At 36.7% G+C, this 22,566-nt stretch overlaps 1 protein-coding gene across 1 annotated transcript; it reads left to right on the top strand.

Annotated features, from left to right (window-relative positions):
* Window positions 1-875: 875 nt before the first annotated feature.
* LOC101209372 (MAG2-interacting protein 2) lies at window positions 876-21,650 on the top strand. Its single transcript, XM_004142547.3, has 12 exons — window positions 876-1,093; window positions 1,193-1,241; window positions 1,695-1,862; window positions 2,313-2,514; window positions 2,630-2,847; window positions 3,752-4,751; window positions 5,094-6,067; window positions 16,332-16,417; window positions 16,537-16,896; window positions 17,058-18,261; window positions 18,380-18,645; window positions 18,733-21,650. Exons 1-12 carry the CDS (start codon window positions 1,010-1,012, stop codon window positions 21,337-21,339), a joined length of 7,218 nt encoding a protein of 2,405 aa, XP_004142595.1. The 5' UTR covers window positions 876-1,009; the 3' UTR covers window positions 21,340-21,650.
* Window positions 21,651-22,566: the final 916 nt, after the last annotated feature.

Below are 22,566 nucleotides of genomic sequence, written 5' to 3'. Positions count from 1 at the left end.
CTCTTGCAAAGAAGCATTGAGAATACTCTTTCTTTAAATCCTTAAGTCCTATTTATACTAATCTTAAAATCAGATTAGTCACTCCTTAAACTCCCTTTAGCTCACCAACTCCTGCTTGACACTTCTCATGTAGGTTTATTAGCTTACTGGATTATGCTTAGCTTAATCCTTTACAAGTAGTCCACTAATTAATCATAGTTAGACAATTACCTTAAATTCTCCTAACTCTCAACGCCTACTCTTCGATGACATCAAAACCCCTAATTATTAACGAACATAACTTCCTTTATCACGTTGCCTAGCTTCAACATAATCTGTCCTCATCACGTTACTAACCTTAATGCGATCTATCCTTCAAACACATACTCCCAAAACACTTATCACTTTAAAACAAATTTTTTTTTATTCCAGACCCTGAAGAAGATTACTCATGCGCGTGTGTGTGATCAATTAATCTCGTGTTGACTGAGGTATTTTTTGTATTTTTCATTGTGGGTCTGTGAGTGTTTTTTGTTTTCAAAATTGTTCTATACATTGTAAATAGGAGAATTTTTTAAAATAGTCGATTTTACAAAATATTTACAACCTATAACAAATTCTATTACTGATAGTCATTGATATGCTACAGTGATAGAATATTATCAGTGATAAAATCCAAAATTTTGCTATAACTTGAAGATATTTTATTTTATTTTTTTATTTTTTAAAATGCCCCTTGTAAATATTATATCGGTTCGTTATATTTTTTTAAAAATGCCTTTTATTTTTTATTATTTTGATTTTAATAATTAAAATTTGTTTTTGTTATTCCTACCATTATTCCTCGTTTCTACATCAAGAATGCGCCATTTAGGCTTTAATAGGGCCAGGCTCGTTTATCTTGTTCTTTCTCTCGAGGCCCAATTTGGTTCATCTGCCCCTCTCTCCATCTCTCCATCTCTCCATCTCTCTCCTCTTCATTGTCTCGGTCATCTCAGATTCGGAGACGAGGAGAAACTCAAATTTGGGCATGGAAGAGCTTCACCAGAAAGTACTGTACGAAACCCGTCGTCACGCTTCGAGGCCGTTCCCTTCCAACTATCCTCCTCACAAGGTCTCTACTCAACTCCTTTCTTCTACTTGAACTCTGTCCACAAGCTTAATTCTTTAACGTTCCATTTGTTTCTCTGAATTTCTTTGTGTTGCGTTTTAGGCAAACGAGGGTGCTAAAGGGAGCCTCCTCTCTCTGTTCCGCATTGGAGGTATGTTCATTTCTATGCATTTTTTCTCTTTCAGACCACTTATTATTATTTTTTTAATTTAACAAATTGGCATGTTTCTCAACTGAATTGGTATCTTGAACAAAACAAAATCGGATTTTAAAGCTTTTGCTTTTCTATTGTGATGTAATTATTCCAATTCACGTATGTGATTAGCTTAGTGGCCTTTTGGGGATCGATTCAAGTTAAGATGAGTAAGAATTATTTTTGGAACTGATTAAGATGTTCCTCATTGTATCTGACATTGGTGTGGTACCTATAGAAGTTAAAACTTATTGTTGAAGGATGCGTATATTAGTGGTTGGGATCTTCAATTCACTTAGATTTAAGATAGTGATTCTTCATTGTTATGTGAAGACTGAGTTTCTAGATATGTCATTCTTTTGAGGCATTCTATGAATTTATTTAACTTTCTTCTGATATGTGCGGTGGCAGGTAGACTCAAGGATAAATGGATTGGATATAACCATACGCAGAGAATAAGAAGATTGGTATCATTATTTATTTCTCCGAATGGGGAACGTGTGGCGGTGGCTGTTGGAAACCTAATAACGATATTGCGGAAGGAAGATGACTACTTAGAACCATTTGGCATCTTTTTGGGTATTGTTTTTCTTTTGAAAATTTTTTCTTTGACATGTAACTACTTTAAAAATTGTCAAATTCTATTTGGTCCTGTCATCTACTTTCTAAAGGACAGGAAAATGAGATTTCAATTACTCAACACGGATGTCCAGGATTATGCTTACTTATTTTTTTGTTTTTTTTTTTCATTTCTCGTTTGTATTCATTTTATTTCCATATTTCAATTGAATTTTAAAAATTTACACAGATGTGTTTAATATATCCCATCTTACTTTATTCTTTAGAACTTATTTCCAAATCCAAACCATTAATATGTCAAAGATTTCTTTCCCCTAAATTCATATTTTTTTGGTCTTTTCTAGTAACATTGAACAATAGTTTTTATTCGTTTTATTATCAGTATAACAGATAGTTGAATAAGCAGTTGAAAATAAAACTAGTATTATTTTCATTTGCCCCATGCATCAGACACCAGTATTACTTCATTCACTATGGGAGCTTGGTCCGAAAGTTGCAATATTCTTGGAGTCATTGATGATACCGATACAATTTATTTTATCAAATCAAACGGTGAAGAAATATCAAGAGTTACAGGGAAGCGATTAAAAGTTTCTCTGCCTATAATCGGCCTGATTGCAAAGGAGAATTCTGATACCCAAAGATCTTACTTGTAAGCAATTATCCAAGATTGGCTTCAAAGAAGTTCTGGTTTGTGTAGTATTTAGTTGGGTTTCTTAGTTTCATTTGTTGATCAACGTGTAAGCTGTCCAACTTCTATTTTTCAGGTGTACCTTCATCATTGTTGCATCAGATGGTTCTATTAGGCAAATGGAGATCAGTAAAGATCCAACTATATCTTTTCTCTCTGCACATACAAACAGTGGATTGACTACAAAGAGCCAATTTCCAAACAAAGTTTTCTGCTTTGATTATTCTCCTGAACTTTCTTTGTTTCTCATCGTTGGTAGTTTTAGCACCTCCATTCCTTCTGGTAGAAACTCTGGTATGATATCGTACATTCTTGAACTACTGAAAAGAAAATTTATGCTTGATTCCTAAGCCACCATAATGGAACTATGAGGAAGAAAATAATAAGATATAATCAAATCACTACTCTTTCGATAATTTCTTCTAGGAAAGTAAATCATTAAGTTGATGTTGGTTTACACTTTTCTCCCTTTGTTATAGTTTTGTTCTCTTGGGTTGGATGTTTTCGGGTATGATCCTTTTTGTTATCTTTTATCTCGTTGTATTTTGACTCATTCCCTTGTACTTTGAGCATTAGTCTCACTCATTATATCAATGAAGAGGCTTGTTTCTGTTTCAAAAAAAAAGAAAATCCTGTGCTGTACCATTTTTTTCCAACCACAACATAAAAAATTTCCGTGGAGGTAGAGTTCCCAATTATCTTTCTTTCCTCTTGTTTTTCTATGGTTACATTTTAAACTGATTGTATATGTTAAACTTAGTATCAGTTTACATATAAGCTACCACTTTTACACCCATAGTTTGGTCCATGGTATAAGATTGTCTGCTTTACGTGAGAGTTTAAGACCTTATAAGTTCTTTGCCTATACCTCCTGAAGGGTCTAGTCTTTTCCATGGTGCCACTGCTTGTCAATCAATTCCTTATGCCAGCCTTCAACGTTTACTTCCTTGTTTACCTGATGTAGTGTTAGTATTTTCTCAGTCAGAGTTTCATCTCTCTCTCTTAACAGTTTGGTTTTTTGAAGGCCCTTTTCAGTTCCTATTGTGGCTATGAATTTTTAGCATTTATTGACATTCCATGTACTTATCTTCCTGCTATGAAGTGGAACATTCTGCGTATTTGTGCATTCTATAAATTGTTTTATTTAAGTATAGCCAGACAGCTTATTAATTTAGTTATTTTCAACGTTTTTTTCCAGGCTCCTGTTATCTGACTCTATGGCGTAGTGGGGTATTTGATTTGGAGCTGCTATATTCTATCCAGTTTGACGGTTTATACTTTATACCCAAAGGATATGAAGGTCAGACGTCATATTCAAAGCTGCAAGTTTCACCTAAGGCACAATTCATTGCCACTCTAGATGTGACAGGACAACTGTTCATTTTTAATCTACAAAGGGAGCACTTTACCATTTCAAGCTTTTCTTTTCCAGGGAAACACAAATCTAAGTCGACGGATAAAACATTAAATGAAACAAACAGGATTTTTTATGACATTTTAGATTTTACATGGTGGTCTGATCATATACTTACAGTTGCAAGGAGAGGTGGTCTTGTTGTTATGATTGACATCCTCAGTGGCATAAACGTTCAAGAGGACAGTCCCATGTATTCGAGGCCTATCGTAGAAAGGGGACAACAGTTAGAAGGCCAAAATTTTCTTTTAGAATGCTTAGAAAATAAAGGGATATCAGATCCAACTAAATATAAGGATCATGGTGAATTGCATGACATGGATCAGAGGATGGAAGAGTCAATTAATAATCTTGACATCTCTCGGTTGGAGTGGAGCTTGCTATCACTCACACAAAGATCTGTTTTGGAAATGTACAGTATCTTAATTAGAAATCAGAAGTATCGAGATGCCTTGATCTTTTCTGATTCCTATGGCTTGGATAAAGATGAAATTCTGAAGTCACAGTGGCTGCATTCTAATCAAGGAACTAATGAAATGAATGCATATCTGTCAAAGATAAAGGATCAGGTTTTTGTACTTTCTGAATGTATTGAAAAAGTTGGACCAACAGAAGATACCGTAAAGGCAATGCTTGATTATGGGCTGAAACTGACTAACCGTTATCAGTTTCTTGACGTAGAAGATCTTGAAAGCAATGAAATATGGAGTTTCCGCCTGGCTAGACTCCGGTTATTGCAATTTAAGGACAGACTGGAAACATATCTTGGCATAAATATGGGCAGGTATTAAGTTTCAGAAATATTTCAATATTATTCTATGTCTGACTGTTGACAAGCCTTATTATTCACTGGTTTTGACAATGGGTGTCTATGTCTCTGACCAATTATTACATTTGTAGATATGGCATGTCTGTAATAGATTTATGGATATGATATGTCCCTTTCTCACGCTTCATGATTATTGTGAGAAAGAAGGGATGATTAGTATTTGAACTCGGTTGTACTTTTGAGCAGAATAAGATTTTATGACTCACTTCTGTTGCATACCTGTGTTGGGTTCTTCACGAAGCTTTGCTGTTTTTATAACTTATTTTGACTAGCAGTTTGACAACACAACTTCATCAGGTTTTCTGTGCAGGAATATAGCAGCTTCCGCATGAAGCCAATCAAGGAAGCTGCTATCAATCTTGCAAAAAATGGAAAAATTGGGGCCTTAAATCTCTTGTTCAAGCGCCACACATATTCTATGAGTCCTTTCTTGTTAGAAATTTTATCTGCTATTCCTGAAACAGTTCCTGTGCAGACTTATTTGCAGCTTCTCCCTGGAAGGTCTCCTCCTACTAGCATTGCAGTGAGAGAAGAGGACTGGGTTGAATGCCAAAAGATGTTAAACTTTATAATGAAATTACCTGAAAATCATGAGCTTAGTTCACAGATTAAGACTGAACCCATTGTCAAGAAATATCGTGGACTTATCTGGCCTTCAATTAGTGAACTTGCAATGTGGTTCATGAAAAGAGCTAGAGACATTGATACTTTGAGTGGGCAGCTTGACAACTGTCTCTGCTTGCTTGACTATGCTAATCAAAAAGGTATTCATGAATTACAAGAATTTTATGTGGATGTCAGTTACTTGCATCAGCTAATTTATTCTGAAGGAAGCGATGAAAATATTTGCATTAATCTTGTTTCATGGGAGCAGTTGTCTTCATATGAAAAATTTAAATTGATGCTGAAGGGTACAAATGAGGAAAGTGTAATACGAAGGTTAGTTGAAAAAGCAGTTCCATTCATGAGAAAAAGATCAGCTGATATGACCTCAGTTACTAAAGGTCAGCAGGAAGAATCTGACTTTTTGGAAAACCTTGATATGACTGAGTCATTTTTAGTTAAATGGATGAAGGAACTAGCTTCGGAGAATAAGTTGGAGATATGCCTATTGGTCGTTGATGAAGGGTGTCGAGACTTTGAAACTAGTGAGTTTTTTAGAAATGAGGGCGAGGCTGTTGACTGTGCGTTGCAGTGCATATATTTATCTACTGTGACTGATAGATGGAGTACCATGGCAGACATTTTGTCAAAACTACCTCAAATGCAAGGTGATTTAACTTCATTGATGTCATATTCTTATTCCATCATGCAAGTTTTATGCTAGTCCTTTTTTCCTTTTTTGTGTTAGAATTTGTGATTTTCATTTAATGTTTGAATAGTACAATAAATAGCATACAAAAAGACTGAGTGAAGAGGAAAAGAAAAGGCCCTAGCTTATATCTATCGTGAAGGAGCTGTAATTACAAAAAGAAGTGAGGGTATGCCAATATTATCTCACAAAACGAATTAAGTTCCCTACTTTCCGATCTTTTCCCTTTTATTTTTAGTTTCATTTCATTTCATTTTTTTTCTTAAGGAGTGATGTAAACTACGAATCATGGAGAATTCTTGAAGAGAAAGTATTATTCAATAGTTGTCCATACATGAGGAGAAAGATTCGTATTTATAGAGTTTTAATATAAGTGGGGGTAAAAGGAAAATTAACTCCCCATTAGCCCCATTCTTCTTACATCATTCTACCCCTCCAAAAAGAAATTTTTTCCTCGAGTTTTAGAAAGGAAAGAAAATTGAAACAATCATAAACTTGTTCAACAAAGTATGGCCAAAACAACCTCCTACGTCTTGAACAAAAATATAACATAAAATTTCCATCAAGTACCTCAAGTCTTTTCTTCATCATACGGAGCATTTTTGGCTAACTTTGAATAGGCCGTTTCCCAAATATTTGTCTATTGTTTTGCACTTGGGCCAAAGCACCACTTTGAAGTCTAAAGGGAACGAACATGACCTTTGTTGATTATTTCCTTTCTTGTTAATATTTTGCTATTCCTTTCTTGTTAATATTTTTCTGTATTCATTTTTTCTTTTTTGATATTCGTGAGTATTCGGGCCAACTTACACACACTTTGACTAATCTCACGTGACAACTCACTGACCCTACAACATTTGAGTGTCAAGGAAACTTGTAAAAAAATTAATTCTTAGGTAGGTGATCACCATTGATTGAACCTATATCTTTTTAGTTAGTTATTGAGATTGTCTCCCTTTTATCACTAGGTCAACCTATGATGGGTATTCATTGTATTATATTGCCAAAATTATACCTTCTTTATTTTTTATTTCTCTCTATTTGTAATGGGTATTCCTATTCAAGAAAACCCTTCTTTCCAAATGAATAATATAGAAAAATTTCATCTTTTTTTGCATGGTATCATAGCAGGTTATACCCCTAAAAACTAAAAACCCTAATCTTTTAACCCTAAAATTAGACCGTTGTTGTCTTCCTGGCTTCATAAACTCCAAACCGCCGCTGACTTGCTTGTTGTTGCTTGTGCTTCACCGCCGCCAATAAATTAATCTTCAATCGTTTGCCATCGATCGTCCACGTTTACCAGACATATCTTGTCTGCGTGCTTGTGTTTTTTGGGTTATCGTGTCTTCTCCATTTTTGGGTTATGATTGTTGATTTTATGGAATCAATCTATATTTCATTCATTACTTAATAGAGATACAAGCCTATATATAACCATAGAGAAATACACTTAAGCAAATAATATCAAATAATATCTCCAGAATAATATCTCCTAAGAATAATATCTCCTAAGAATAATATCTCCTAAGAATTTGTCTGCGTGCTTGTGTTTTTTGGGTTATCGTGTCTTCTCCATTTTTGGGTTATGATAAGTTTTTAAAGGCTCAAAGTGCACTAAGGCACTCCTGCATCATAAAACCATCAAGCAATTCTTTGGATGGTGTGCTCTCTCATTTCCTTCTTGTATGTCGCATTCAACGAAGTTTGTTTTCCTTTGTCCTTTCTATTTTGAACCACTGTTTTTGGGTTGGGAGTAAAAAATGCATCCATTGGACCCTTTTGCCTTGGCTTTTTCAAGCTCGGGCCACTTGGTGTTGCTCTGTTGTTTACACTAACACTTCCTTCATCTTCATCCTCGATACCGTAATCTTCTACATCAATGTCCAGAATCAGATTTCTTTGTTCTTTAGTATCTTTTTTCTTGGACATGTACTCTTTAATTTCTTCCTTCACATGATCCAAACATTTTGTACAGGCGGTGACATTTCTATAACCACCAACGAGGTGTTGTTTCATTCTATATACCCCTCCTTTTGCTAATTTTAAACAAAATCCACCAACAAACATATTTATATCTTGGTCACTTTGCAATTGACCATATTTCCATGTTGGATCTTTTCTCGAACTTTCGTCAGCCATCTATGATCTAAGTTATCAAAATAATTATTCACAAATTATTTTTTAAAATTAACCAAAAAAAGAAAAAACAGATCAATATTTTATAAGAAAAAACAGCAGCTATTTAAATCTGCTGTTTTAGTTTCTTTTAAAAGAAAAAACAGCATCTGTGTTAAAAAGAAAAAAAGAAAGAAGTTATTTAAATCTGCTGTTTTAGTTTTTTTTTTTAAGAAAAAACAGCAGCTGTGTTAAAAAGAAAAAAAAACAGAAGCTATTTGTGTTAAAAAGAAAAAAAATGTCAAGGTATTTGTTGAAGAAGAAGAAACCTTGCCGTTTTGTGTGAAGAAGAAGAAGGGTGGCCGGTGATTTTGGGAAGCTTCCTTATCTTCTCTTTTCCTCTGTTTTTGCACCAAAAAACAGAGTAATGGCAGCACCAAATTGATTTGTTGAAGAAGAAGAAATCTTGACGTTTTGTGGGAAGAAGAAGAAGAAATCTTGACGTTTTGTGGGAAGAAGAAGAAGGGTGGTCGGTGGACCTTACCTTGCCGAAGAGATTTGTTGAAGGTCGGCACCGACGATAGAGTTTCTTTGAAGCAAAAGCGAAAAGGAACGGAAGTAGATGAAGAGTTGTTCGTTAAAAGAAAATTCGTGCTCGGGAGAAGGGTGAAGGGTCGTTTCTTCACTTTCACGTAATAGGTTTAAAAAACCTATACAATAATATTTTTTTTTATAATTAAAGCCCAGCCCATTAGTTATAGAAAAAGCCCACGCCTAATGCGACTTGAGCCTAGGCGCGCTTGAAGGGAGGCACTCGCCTAGGCCAGGCTTTTCAGAAATCGCTTCGCTTCTTCACAAATAAGCTCCAAGTGGGTGCCTTGAGCGCCTTAGTGGGCTTTTTAAATCACTGGGGTTATCTATTGATCTTCTTCACGTGTGTTCCCCTTTCGATGGCTCACATCTCATTGTTGTTTTATGGGTTTTCGCATCTCGTCAAATGTCGATTTGCTTGCCCATTTTCGATCGTCCGTGTCTGAGCCGCTTGCAACCGTTCATCGTTGCTTTATTGCTGCCTTTTGGGTTTGTTAGGTGGGATTTTAGATATGGATTTTTCTCTATTTGTGGATCTTTGTTTCTTTTGGTCATGTCAGAAACCAAAACAACTGTTGCTAAAGTTTTCGACAACCAGATTCACTCCAATGGCTCTACCGTCCAAATAACTACAACTGTAATTGTATGTGCTACTCTATGGCTAAGGAATTGTGGGATAGTGATATGGATGTTGTAATTCCCTAGACGCAGGATTCAGAACTTGGATTCGCAATTGACGGCCTCGACATTCCCCTACGTCCCTACAACTTGGCAACTTCATTCTTGCTTGCCTTGAAGGCTTATTAGAATGGAAGCTGCCTCCACAAACCAACACAGGTCCTTTCAGTATGCTTTATTCTCACTCACATGCATCTTAGGAAAATTCCCAGGAGGTCATCCAACATAAAATTGCCCCAAGCTAAGCACGCTTAACTTGGTGTTCCTATGATTGAACAATCGAAAAGGATGGTTCATCTTGTTGGTGTAGGTAGTGACTTTCAATTCTTTTAAGCCTTTCTTAACCATACTTTCATATCATTATAATCCCTCTCATTTGGATGTGATTTTAGTTTATTCATGTTCCTCTCTTAAACAACCTTCATTTGGTTCGTCATCGAACCGTATCCTACTAGGAGAGGTTTCTCTCTGATACCATCTGCAACACCTCATGCCTAGGATTTGAACTAGGATTTGGCAACTGACGGCCCGAGTATTCCCTTGCTATCTTTGCAACCTAGCAACGTCATTTTTGCTTGTCTTGAAAACTTATGAGAGTGAAAGTTATCTCTACAAACCAACATGAATCCTTCCAGCCTGCTTTGTCCTCACTCACATGCATCCTAGAAAATTTTTCAGGATATCATGCAACATAGAATTGCTCCAAGCTAAGCATGCTCAACTTTGAAGTTCCTATGATTGAGTCGTCGAAAATGAAGATGCACCTTCTTGGTACATATAGTGACGTTTGATTTTTTAAAAACTTTCTTAACCATACTTTCATGTCCTCAAGATCCCTCTCATTTTGATGTGATTTCGGTTCATTCATGTCACCCCCTAAACTCTGGACGTTATAGATGTACTCTGATTTGGGCAACCAATCATAAGTATTTGAGCTGAATCTTAAATTAGGAGAAAAATACGTTGAGGATGACCCAATACTTTCACTCCCTAAAAAAGATTTGGCAACATCTAGATCTCTTTGATTCATACAAATGGAAGTTTACAAATGATCAAAAGCATTACGAGAAATGTGGAAGATGGTCATATTTACAAATTCCTTGCTGGCCTCAATGTTAAATTTGATGAGGTTAGAGGAAGAATGCCTGGGAAAAAACTCGTCCATCTATTAATGACGTTTTTTCTAAAGTTTGCAGGGAAGGAAGTCGCCAGAATGTTATGATGGGAAAAAAACCTATTGATTTAGTAGAAAGTTTTACTTTGGTGATGGAACAAACAGCCATGAAGGCCTCTTCTCGCTCCAACAAGGCACATGAAATGCCTCGAGTCTTGTGTGACCATTACAATAAACCCTGACTTACTCACCAAACCTGTTGGAAGCTTCATGGGAAACTTGCAAATTGAAAAAGTTCTAAGCATGGGGAGAGATTATTGATGAGAACAGAGGAAGCTCCTGTAGTGAATAAAGTTGAAGGTTTTTCATTCCCTCCCCTCAGCAAGAATGACATCCCCTCAGCATTCTATCTTGGACGATTGTGAAATCACTCTTGGATGACCAACCAAGAGTGTTAGTGGGGGACAAGCAGTGATTGTGAAATTTGTCAAGGCAGTGGCTTGTTCTCAATGAAGATAGTCTCATGAAATACAAGAGGACTTGGTGATAAAGACAAAAAGATTGACACTTAAAAGATTCTGTTAGGTATTTAAGCACCTCAGAGAACCACACCGTAAATGCCAACTATTGGGGTGGGAGAGCCAAGTCACTAAAGGACCATGTGGGTCGTTCCATTCTAACCAATGTGGGACAATGGCATCCAATAACTACCTTAGTTCATTACATATCCTTGAAGAAACTAAATTGGGACCTAATATTAATTCAAAAAACAAAGAGGGATAGTTTTGATAGAGCTTTCATCAAAAGCTTATGGAGTTCAAAGGGTGTTGGATGGTATTGTGTTGAAGCGAAAGGCAGATCAGGAGGTATCTTAACCATGTGGGATGAAGGGAAGATCTAAGTGATAGAAGTGATGAAAGGTGAAACGACGTATGGAAAGCTTTATGGAAATACAAGAGCCCTTCTAGGGTTAATATAACAATGTGGATCATGTTATTTGGGTTTGTTAATTGTTTCTCAGTTATGAAAAATAAATTGCCTTCTTGCTGCCTATCTCCTAATACGTGTACCCTTTGCTAGAGTTTTCTTAAGAACTTTTTTTAAAAAAGGAAACACTCATTGGATTATGAAAAGAAACGGTCTTAAGGTACAAGTTACAAATCTAGCAAAGCAGAAGGTGAACCCAGGTTTCTCAACTAGGTTCACACCCCATTGGCACCCCTGTCATATCCAATATTGTGATTTACAACACCCCTTTTTTTACTGTTGGTATGGTGGAAATTGTTGGCTGAAGCTTTTTGCTTGCTTTAACATTAGTTAGGTGTTTGGAAAAAAATTTAGGAATAATGTTTTGCAGGTTCTTTTGAGGCCAAAGCTTAAAATGCCAACATAACTTCTATGGAATAACACTGCTTAATGATTTATGGTTTGAAAGCAATCAAAGATTGTTCCATGACTCCTTGATTTTCTCGTTTTGAGACAGCACAACTGAATTCTTCCTTATGGTGCTCACTATTCAAGGCGTTTGCAGAATATTCCGTTCAAGATATCAGTCGATATTTGTAAGCCATCACCAACCATGATCTGTAGTCTGCTGCCTTCTGCATACACCATTTCTCTGCCTTTCAGATTCAGCTTGGCTTTGTGATTGTTTTGAGTCCTTCGTTCTGTTTCAGCTTTTGTTTAAGTCCTCTATTGGTTTTGATGCATCACTTTGTATTAGTTGGAAACTGTTTGGACTGTGTTTTGGCCTTTGATTGTATTATTGTCTATTTGTTAGTTTTCATGGGATATGATTAGGGTGCCAAGGTGTATCAACCTAGTTGCGATGCCTGGGTGCATCGTTGATTCTTAGGTTTTGTTTTGATGGGATCATTTTGTACTTTGGACATTAGTCTCGTTGATTGCTTTCACGTGGAAGATGTGAAAGCTAGCGAAGTCCTCCATTTATCTAAGTCGCATCTTTCTTGGTTTATCGATCAACTTTCAGAACTTCTGAGTGGATCAATAAATCACTTCTTCCTAAATAATGGACAAGGCGAATTTGGGGCTGCAAGATTTTCAAAGTTAAGATCCAATTCGGGCTGCATGCTTAATGTGTTGTGTGGCCAGTGCAACAACATTAGAAGCCATTTTTAGGAATGCTTAAACAAGCGTCATTAAGATTGAATATATTGGCTGAAGCAATTGAAGTACCTGACTCAGAAATCCCTATTCTATTGAAGCAGCATGAGAATGTCTCATCTTTGACAAAGAAGCATTCTACTTGCCATTATTCCCCAAAAGGTAAGTATGCTCTATCCACTCTTCTCCTTTCCGGCAAGTTCTTCGGCAATGTTAGTATAAATAGTAGTCTCGGCTAGGGGGGAGAGGTGGTTAGGATTTGGAGTGAGAAGAGTCATTTGTTCATCTTTGCAAGATAGGATACGAAGAGGAGGTTCTGTTAATGAATTGAGATCTTCTCAATTCAGTTTATATTCATTTAATTTGTAATCGTCCGTAGCAATTCCTATTAATAAATATTTCCTACTTAACACCAAAACGGGTCCCATCAGAATCTCGTGGAAATTTCTATCTTAATTTTAGTGATACAGAAGTTATGGAAGAACCTTCCGTCGTTCAAAATGCCCTTTATCAAGGATTTCTTGAAGTCGATTGACTTAGCAAGAATTAATAAAGTTTTGAAAGATGAAGGTTTAGATTTGAATGTCTTAAATCCAAAATGGGATTTTGTCACTTCGTCCATCTCAATGCCAAGCTTCTCAAGAAACCCTTTTGCTGACCTTATTAGTAGCTCTGTGCAAGATTTTTCAGTCGGGGGTTCTTCCTCATCCAGTTGGAATCCTAATTTCGCTGAAGTAAATTTGAAAGAGAACTTCAATTTTGGAGGGAAATTTTGGAGGGAAATTGTCTGAAGAAGTCAAAGAGTTGCAATCACTAAGGAGAGAGAAAATTGTGGCCAAGACTTTTGCATTGCCCAATGAGAACCCAAAAGTCACCTTGCCATTAAATATTCAAATTAATCACTCCAAGATTAATTCGATTGATAACTCATTAAAGGAAGGCCCAAAGGCAAAAAGTCACATGCATGGCGCTCAAACTTCTTCGAATGACCAGCAGCAACCTTTTGTGCCATCAAAGCGTTTGGTCCCCTCCCCATCGGGTACTCCAGAGCCTTTCCAATTTCCTCAGGCCAAGCTTCATCTTCAGGTTCTTTCTTCTCTCTTGTCTTTCACTCATTAGCTAGATTGGGGTTAAGATTAAAACTGAAAAGAAAGAAATCTTCAAAGGTCTTCCCACATTGTCTCAAGCCCTTTGTGAAGTATTTCACTCAAAGGAAAAAATTAAGGAAGATCACGGTTAAGTGATCTTTAAGCGTCTAGATTCTTGAAGATCAAGCTCTAGACTTGTTAGTGGCAAACCATGTTTTTGCTCATCCATTAGTTCATTCCAGTTTCAAGGAGTTTTAGAGACTGATCCAGATTTATTGGAAGTTAGTTGTACCCAATTGCAAGCTCCAACCCATTCTACAAAGTCAGGTTCTAATTCCTCCCATCCTATGTAGTTTAAGTATTCTGAGTTTTCTTTACCCAACTCGAAGATGAAATTCTTAAGGGGCTCCCCGAAAACCCCTCTCCATCCCTCTAAAAAAGGGGGAGTCCTCTTTCGACTCTCCTTTCAGCATTAGTAGCGAGGAAATGGAGCAATTTGATAAGAGAACCGAGATTGTGGAGCAAAGACATTTTGAGCCTCTAGAAACAAATCTTAATGTCCTATTCTAGTGCGACCCAATTTTTTAAAAACCCTGCTACTTGCCCTTTTCCCCAACCTTGCGAAATATTGAATCATCTAAAGTCAATACGGAATAAAGAAAGACCCTTGTTTTCATGTCCAAAAAACAAACTAAAATCAGCCATTTTCACGTCATTTGTTGGGGCTAATCACTTTTTTAGTTACTTTTGGCCCTAGGTGGAATGCAAGTTCGTGACGCTCCAAGTGGTGCCTTTTCTGACATACTCCTTCCTCGAAACGTTTGGATTGAAACTTGATCCATGGTTATTCCTTGTTCCTATAAATCTTATAACCGATCATTCTTTCGTGACAAAGAAAGTGCACAAGCAATCCTTTGACTTAGATTGCTGTCTTATTCTAGTATGATCCTTCAAACGTCCATTGTAGTCCCTCCAATTGTTGGACCGTTGCTGCCTTTCCCAGATTTCTCTTGCATGGGAGGACGAGTTTAAGCCTTACTGTTTGTGGTAACCTGCTTGATATTTTTTTTGTGCTTTGGACTTTGTTTTTATGGCTTGCCAAAGGGGAGTTCTTTTGGAATCAGTCTCTGCTTGTTTTGGAAGATTTATTCGAGTTCCTCTGGGTTCTGGATGGCACTGATAAGAACAGTTTTGAGGTGGCCAGCTGCTTCTCTTTCTCCTATCATATTGAAGACTTCAGTGTGCAAGTTATTATATTCGAATGGACTCCTCTTTTGAGAGTTGTAAAGTTTTGCTTTGTATTTAGATTTCTATCGCATGTTTCGCCTTGTAAAGGCCTTTTCTGCTTGTTACTTTTCTGTTTGACTTTGTTTGTTTAGGTTGTCTTCTTTTTGTGCCTATTGTATTCTCCCCCAGTTCTTTTCCTCTTAGTACAATACTATTGGACTTTGAGCTTAAGTCTCATATATTATCATTAATAAGGAGGCCTGTCTCCGTTTAAAAAAAAACTTGCCATTAGTCCCATGACATTCTTCTATCACCTCAAGCACCAAGTCACACAATTCTGATTCGGATGATATGAAGAATTCAATTATTTTGAGAAGAAGAGCTCCAAAGGAGCCCTTAGAAGTTGAGTGGTTCAGTGTGGGTTTAGTTAATTTATTTCAGCAGATGATAGCACAATATTTGCAAACTTTGAAGCATGTTTCTCCTCCATTCAAAAAGAGGACATTCCCCTGCACTTGAGATCAATAGTTGAAGCCTTTGATATTACTTTCGCATGAAGGGAGAAGGTAGAGTGTAACTCAAAAAGTTACCCACCAGCGGAAGATCCTGAAGAGGATAACAAAATGACATCGCCTAGCTTTTGTATTCTTTCTTGGAGAATTGTGAAATCATTCTTGGTTGGCGGAATTCCCAGTTTGTTGGAAGGAGCAAATGGCAGATCAAGAGGTTTCTTTTCCATGTGGTTTGAAAGATAATCCTCTGAGTTGGTCATGATCGAAGGGTATTGAATCTCAAAGGCTTTTGGAAGGCATTCTACCGTGGTCTGTTTGAAAGGAGCTTCAGCTACTTGGGCTTGAGAAGTAGGCCAGCTGCCAGTTCCAATTTGAAGTTCTTTCAGCAATTATCAAGCTTTCAGGTTGCCAACAGAAATTGGAGTTTTGGTGCACATCATGTAAGGATTTTGAAGGCTACTACTTTCAAGCGTAGTGCTTATTTGGAGGGCACCAAGCTTTTCATTCTGCCAACTGCTTGCCTTGCGGATCAGGGCTTATCTAGTTATTCTGTTTTGAGTCTCTTTTGTATTTGTTCTCATATAGTGAAGGGTTTTGTACTACTTGCTTTGTTTTGGTCTTACTATTTCTTCTTTAGCTTTAGATGTGATTTAGTCTTTGTACTTTTGTTAAAAAATGGTGTGTCAACCTTCGGTGTTCCTTATAATTGCCTTGTTTTCTTTGGTAATCGTTGATTTCATCTCAATTGGTTTGTGCTGAAAAACTCTTCAGACATCAAATCCTCTGACAATCTGAAAAGAAGACTCAAGCTGGCAGAAGGCCACGTTGAAGCAGGACGACTTTTGTCATTTTACCAGGTTGATAGACTTCACATGATCAGTTGAGATTAGTATTATTAAATTGCAACTCTTTACCATTTAATTTTTTCCTCTGAATGTTTAATTGAACAATATCCAATTACTTTCTAACATTTCAGGTGCCGAAGCCAATGCATTTTTTCATAGAAGCTCATGATGATGGTAAAGGTGTAAAACAAATTATGCGCCTTATACTCTCGAAGTTTGTTCGACGACAATCCAGTCGATCTGACAATGATTGGGCGACTATGTGGCGTGACATGCTGTGCCTGAGGGAGAAGGCATTTCCCTTTCTGGACCTGGAGTACATGCTGATAGAATTTTGCCGTGGATTGCTAAAAGCTGGGAAATTTTTGCTTGCGAGAAACTACTTAAAGGGTACAAGCTCTGTCTCTTTGGCAGCGGAGAAGGCTGAAAACCTTGTCATTCAAGCTGCTAGAGAATATTTTTTCTCTGCTTCAAGTCTTAATGGTCCAGAAGTAAGTTTTCATGATTTCACTGAATCAGTTATTATGTATAGCCTAGACTTTTTAATTTGGTCTTCAGAATTTCCATTTGTGTCTAATTTTTCAAAATGCTGGATAATTATGTGAAGTAGTGCATACTAGTTGAATGATAGGCTCTGTAAATCTTTTTGCAGGTCTGGAAGGCAAAGGAGTGTCTCAACATATTTCCGAGCAGTCGACATGTCAAAGCAGAGGTTGATATTATTGATGCTCTGACAGAATTACTACCAAGCCTTGGAGTGACTCTTCTGCCCGTGCAATTCAGACAAATAAAAGATCCAATGGAGATAATAAAAATGGCAATTTCAAGTCAATCTGGAGCTTATATGCATGTTGATGAACTCATTCAGGTTGGCAAGCTTCTTGGATTGAGCTCTCCAACAGAGATATCAGCAATTGAAGAAGCTACGGCTAGAGAAGCTGCAGTTGCTGGTGATCTGCAATTGGCATTTGATCTCTGCCTTGGTTTAACAAAGAAAGGGCATGGTTCCGTTTGGGATTTGTGTGCTGCAATAGCAAGAGGTCCTTCCCTTGAGAATATGGATATAAATTCTCGAAAGCACCTCCTAGGTTTTGCTTTGAGCCATTGCGATGAGGAGTCAATTTCTGAACTCCTCCATGCATGGAAAGAACTTGATATGCAAGGGCAATGCTCGAAATTAATGATGATGGCTGGAACAGATTGTTCAAGCCCTCCAGTACAGAGTTCTTTGCTTTCCTCACTTCAAGGAACTAGTATTCAAAATATTGGTGAATCCAAAAATTGCTTTGAATTAGTTGGTGATCAAGAATCTATTCTAGATGGTACATTGAATTGTCTACTTTCTGTTGCAAAAGAGCTACCTGTTGAAAATAGGACTAAATTAGATACCTTTCTGAGAGAGAATGGAAAAATTTTGTCATTTGCTTACTTGCAACTCCCTTGGTTGCTTGAATTGAGTAAGAGGGCAGAAATTAAGAAACTGGGTACAGGAACAGAATACTCAAGTTTGAAAACACAAGCTATTGTTACTAGTTTGTCATGGTTAGCTAGGAATGGGTTCGTTCCTAAAGACAGCTTGATCACCTCTCTTGCAAAATCAGTTATTGAATGTCCTACCAAGGAGGGAGACTTGACTGGCTGTATACTATTGTTGAATCTCGTGGATGCCTTTAATGGGGTTGAAGTTTTTGAAGAGCAGTTAAGGACGAGGGAAGATTACCAAAAAGCCAGTAGCATAATGACTGTGGGAATGACATATTGTTTGGTCCACGACTCTGGAGTTGAATGCGATAGTTCATCCCAAAGGAGGCAGCTGCTTCTTGAAAAGTTTAAAGAAAAAAACACTTTTAACTCTGGTGATTTGCTTTGCTTTTTATATTATTTTGATGGTTTATTATTTTTACTTTTTAAAATCCTCCCTTTTATTTATTTGAAATGTGATGAGAACTTCTTTCATACTTTTCTTGTTCTCAGATCAAAGTAGAAAAAGTAATGAAGTGGAATCAACATTTTGGCGGGAATGGAAACTGAAGCTAGAAGAAAAAAAACGCGTAGCTGATCATTCTAGAACGTTGGAGAATATTATTCCTGGTGTTGAAACATCACGCTTTTTATCTGGAGACCGTTATTACATTGAAAGTGTTGTTCAATCCTTAATTGAATCAGTAAATTTGGAGAAGAAACATATTTTGAAGGATATTCTGAATTTAGCCAACACCTATGGCATGAATCGCACTGAGGTATTCAGGTTTGCTAGCTTTATTTTAAAGCGCAAGTACAAAAGAGAATCATCTGACTTTAACGTTGAAAAATATTTTTTCTTGCAGGTGCTACTGAAATATCTAAGTTCTATCCTTGTTTCAGAGGTTTGGAACAATGAGGATATTATGGTTGATATCTCAGAACATAGAGAGGAGATTATTAATTGTGCTGCAGAAACCATTGAAACTATTTCCACAGTTGTGTACCCATCTATTGATGGGACTGATAAGTTGCGGCTACACTGTATATATGGTTTGCTTTCTGACTGCTACTTGAAGCTGGAAAAAGGTGGATGGTTACCACGAAAGGCACAACACGAAGAAGTATATGCCTTCAGCTTGGGTCTGGCTCATTTCTACAATATTGTTGAGCAAGAATGCAGACGAGTCGCCAACATCAAGAATCTCAACTTCAAAAATATTGCTGGATTAAGTGGGTTGAATTTTGAGCACTTTAGCAGTGAAATCTACTTGCATATTGATGATAGTAATATAGAAGTTTTAGCACAATTGGTGGAGACCTTTGCTGCTATCTATTCTGATCCAGCGGTGGAAGGTCTCATACGTTCCCAGGACATCTATAAGCACTACCTCTTGAAACTATTAACGACCTTGGAGACTAGAATAAGCATTGATTTCAAGAACAGAAGCCCTGAGGATTTTCAGGCTTTTGTTAGTCAACTTGAGCACAGTTATGACTTGAGCTCTACTTATCTCATATTCTTGTCTCATTCAGATGCTTTGGATGTTATGAAGCAGTATTTCACTGTAATTTTACCCCTATATAGTAACTATGGAGATATACCGGATAGCTCGGCATGGCAGGAGTGCCTCATCATCCTTTTGAACTTTTATGTTAGATTGCTGGACGAAATGAGAAAAATTGAAACCAAAGGTGAAATTTTGAAGTTTAACCCTGAATGTTTAAAGTGTTGTCTAAAGGTTTTTATTAGATTGGTTACAGAGGATAGTGTCTCACCAAGTGAGGGTTGGAACACCATTGTAAGCTATGCTACATATGGTTTACGAGACGATTCAGCTTTTGAAGCTTATGTTTTCTGCCGAGCAATGGTTTTCTCACGCTGCAGTTTTGGAGCAGTAGAACAGGTGTTGTCTGAGTCAGTGTCACTATATTCCGCTGCTTTGTTGTCTGAAACTGAGATTTGTATCCAGGATATATCTTGTCTATACCTGAAAATATTGGAGCCTGTTCTACTCGACTTGGTTAATTACTTCCATGAGCACCAGAATTTGCATAATCTATTATGCTCACTTAGTAGATTAGAAGGTGATCTGGAGAATTTAAGAAGTACCAGAGGCAAAGTTTGGGAAAGAATGGCGGAGTTCTCTGATAATCTGCAATTACCAAGTTCTGTCCGTGTCTACGTATTGGAGCTCATGCAGTATATCACAGGTAGAAATATCAAAGGTCTCTTGTCCGATATACAATATAATGTTTTACCTTGGGAAAGTTGGGACCAGGTCCAGTATACAACTAAAGAGAGTGACTTAACAAATGTTCCAACAACATTAGACGACAAAGATACATCTAGCAGGTTTACAAGTACTTTAGTTGCCCTGAAGTCTACTCAGCTTGCAGCGACAATCTCACCCAACTTAGAAGTCACATCTGCTAACCTTTTGAGCATTGAGACTACAGTTTCTTGCTTCATGGAATTATGTGCAGTTGCAACGACAGATGTCCATGTGGATAGTTTACTGGCTATTTTGGCAGAATTGGAAGGACTTTTCCTGATTGAGAGAGATGAAACTGAAGCTTCTGCAGCAGTAGCCATTGGAGGAAATGACTGGAGTGTGGATGGTTGGGATGAAGGGTGGGAAAGTTTTCAAGAAATGGAACCGGCAGAGAGTAAAGCAAGTGAGACTGCCCCTGCCCCTACACCTCACCCTCTACATGTTTGTTGGACTGAAATTTTCAAAAAGCTCATTTCACTTTCTCGGCCTAAGGATGTGCTGCGATTGGTTGATGAATCATTGTCGAAATCTTGTGGAGCGTTGCTTGATGAAGACGATGCCAAAACCTTGAGCCACATTCTGGACGACAAAGATCGTTTATTGGCTTTGAAATTGGTGGCTTTGTTGCCTTATGAAGCATTAAGATTGCACAGTCTGAATGCGGTTGAAAGCAAATTGAAACAAGATGGAATCTCAGATGAAATGGGTGGAGACCTCGAATTTTTATTGCTTATATTCTCCTCTGGAATTGTATCAACCATTTTAACCAGTGCTTCTTATGATAACACTTTCTCCTATATCTGTTATCTGGTCGGAAACTTTTCACGCCGCTTTCAAGATGACCAATTAACAGGCCTCAAACAGAAAAGGAGAGTAAGTAATGTCAATAGGAAAGAGTTGGTAATTTTCAAGAAGATTGCGCTCCCCATCTTCATATCAGAGCTTGTAAAGGCTGATCAACCTATTCTTGCTGCATTTATGGTGACAAAATTTATGTACACCGTCCGTCTTGTTAATGTGGCAGAGGCTAGTCTTCGAACATATTTGGAAAGGGAGCTCCTTAACACTGTAGAGAATGATGAATCTGTTGACATGGAGGAATTAATGCCTACAATTTTGAAGAACACTGTTTCCAGGTTGAGAGAGAAGCTGGGAAGCTTAATCGAATCTGCATTGCTTTCACTGTCGCAAAATTGAGACAATAATTTCCGAAGCAATACAGTTGGGATTGGAGCCAAATGTTTGTTTTAAGTTCAATGTCAGCCATAGATCGTATTACATTTTTATTTAGTTAAACAAAGTTTTGTTGTATAAAAGGCATTTTTCGGTTTCCAACTGCACAGAAAAAAAAAGGTGATATAGAGGCTAATTTTGTATAGATTTTCTTCACTAAACCTTTTAAATTGTGGGCTGGATGGATAGATTATTATTTGGGAAATTATGCTAGTGATGAAAAATGTCTAAAATCTTGGGTGTAGTTATAATTTCTACTCATGATTTCAACAGAAGAGTGAATAGTTTTTTTCCCACTTATACCCTTGTACGTAGGGGCAATTGCATCATTAGAAAAAAAAAAAGAGAGTTCAACGCTCAAATTTGTTAATGGGCTTGAAGTAAAAAGGTAAAAAATGCTCTCATTTTTTTTTTAACTATTTGATTGTTTAATTGTCACTATCTTCTACATTTTTTTTCCAGGTATATTAGCTTTGTGAAATAGCGATTTGATTGTCTTCCACAATTTTCACTTTCAATTTTAGTTAGTTTTATGAAACAGGTCATTTGATTCTTGTTTGATTATGGTTACCTTTTGATTCTTGTTTGATTATCTTCTATTGTTTTTTTTTTCAATTTTAGTTAGTCTGGAGTGATAATCACTTAATTATCTTTTGATTTTCACATGATTACTTCTAGTTTGCCTTTTGAAAAGGTTATTTGGTTTCCTTCTAATAGCCATTTAATAGTTATGTGATTGACATATGGTTACTATGTTATTGTTATTTGATTAATTTTTTAAACATCAACAGCAAGGATATTGCAAATTTGTCAAAAACATTTGAAAAAAAAGTCTTTAATTAAGATGATCTAAATTGCTATATGATATTACCTAAAATGTCCAAATTTCTAATAAATTTCATGTATGTCTTAAATGGGCCTATATATTACACATGGTCCAAATTACTTTAATATTTATTTCGAGAGATTTTACAATGAATAACCTTTTTGGCATAAAATATCAAGTATATAGCAATTTCTTAAACAATTTATAAATATAGCAAATTTTGTTTCTTTTTTAAACTATTCCAAAATTACCCTTGTTTTAAAAGAAATCTCCATAATTTTCTCTTTCTCAACAATTTTCTCTCATTTTCCACGATTTTCTCCATTTTTCATCTTTATCGTCGTTTTCTCAATTCTCCATATTCA

This window comes from Cucumis sativus, chromosome 1 (assembly GCF_000004075.3).
Source record: "Cucumis sativus cultivar 9930 chromosome 1, Cucumber_9930_V3, whole genome shotgun sequence".
Taxonomy (NCBI): Eukaryota; Viridiplantae; Streptophyta; class Magnoliopsida; order Cucurbitales; family Cucurbitaceae; genus Cucumis; species Cucumis sativus.
This window is presented reverse-complemented; position numbering and strand designations above follow the sequence as displayed.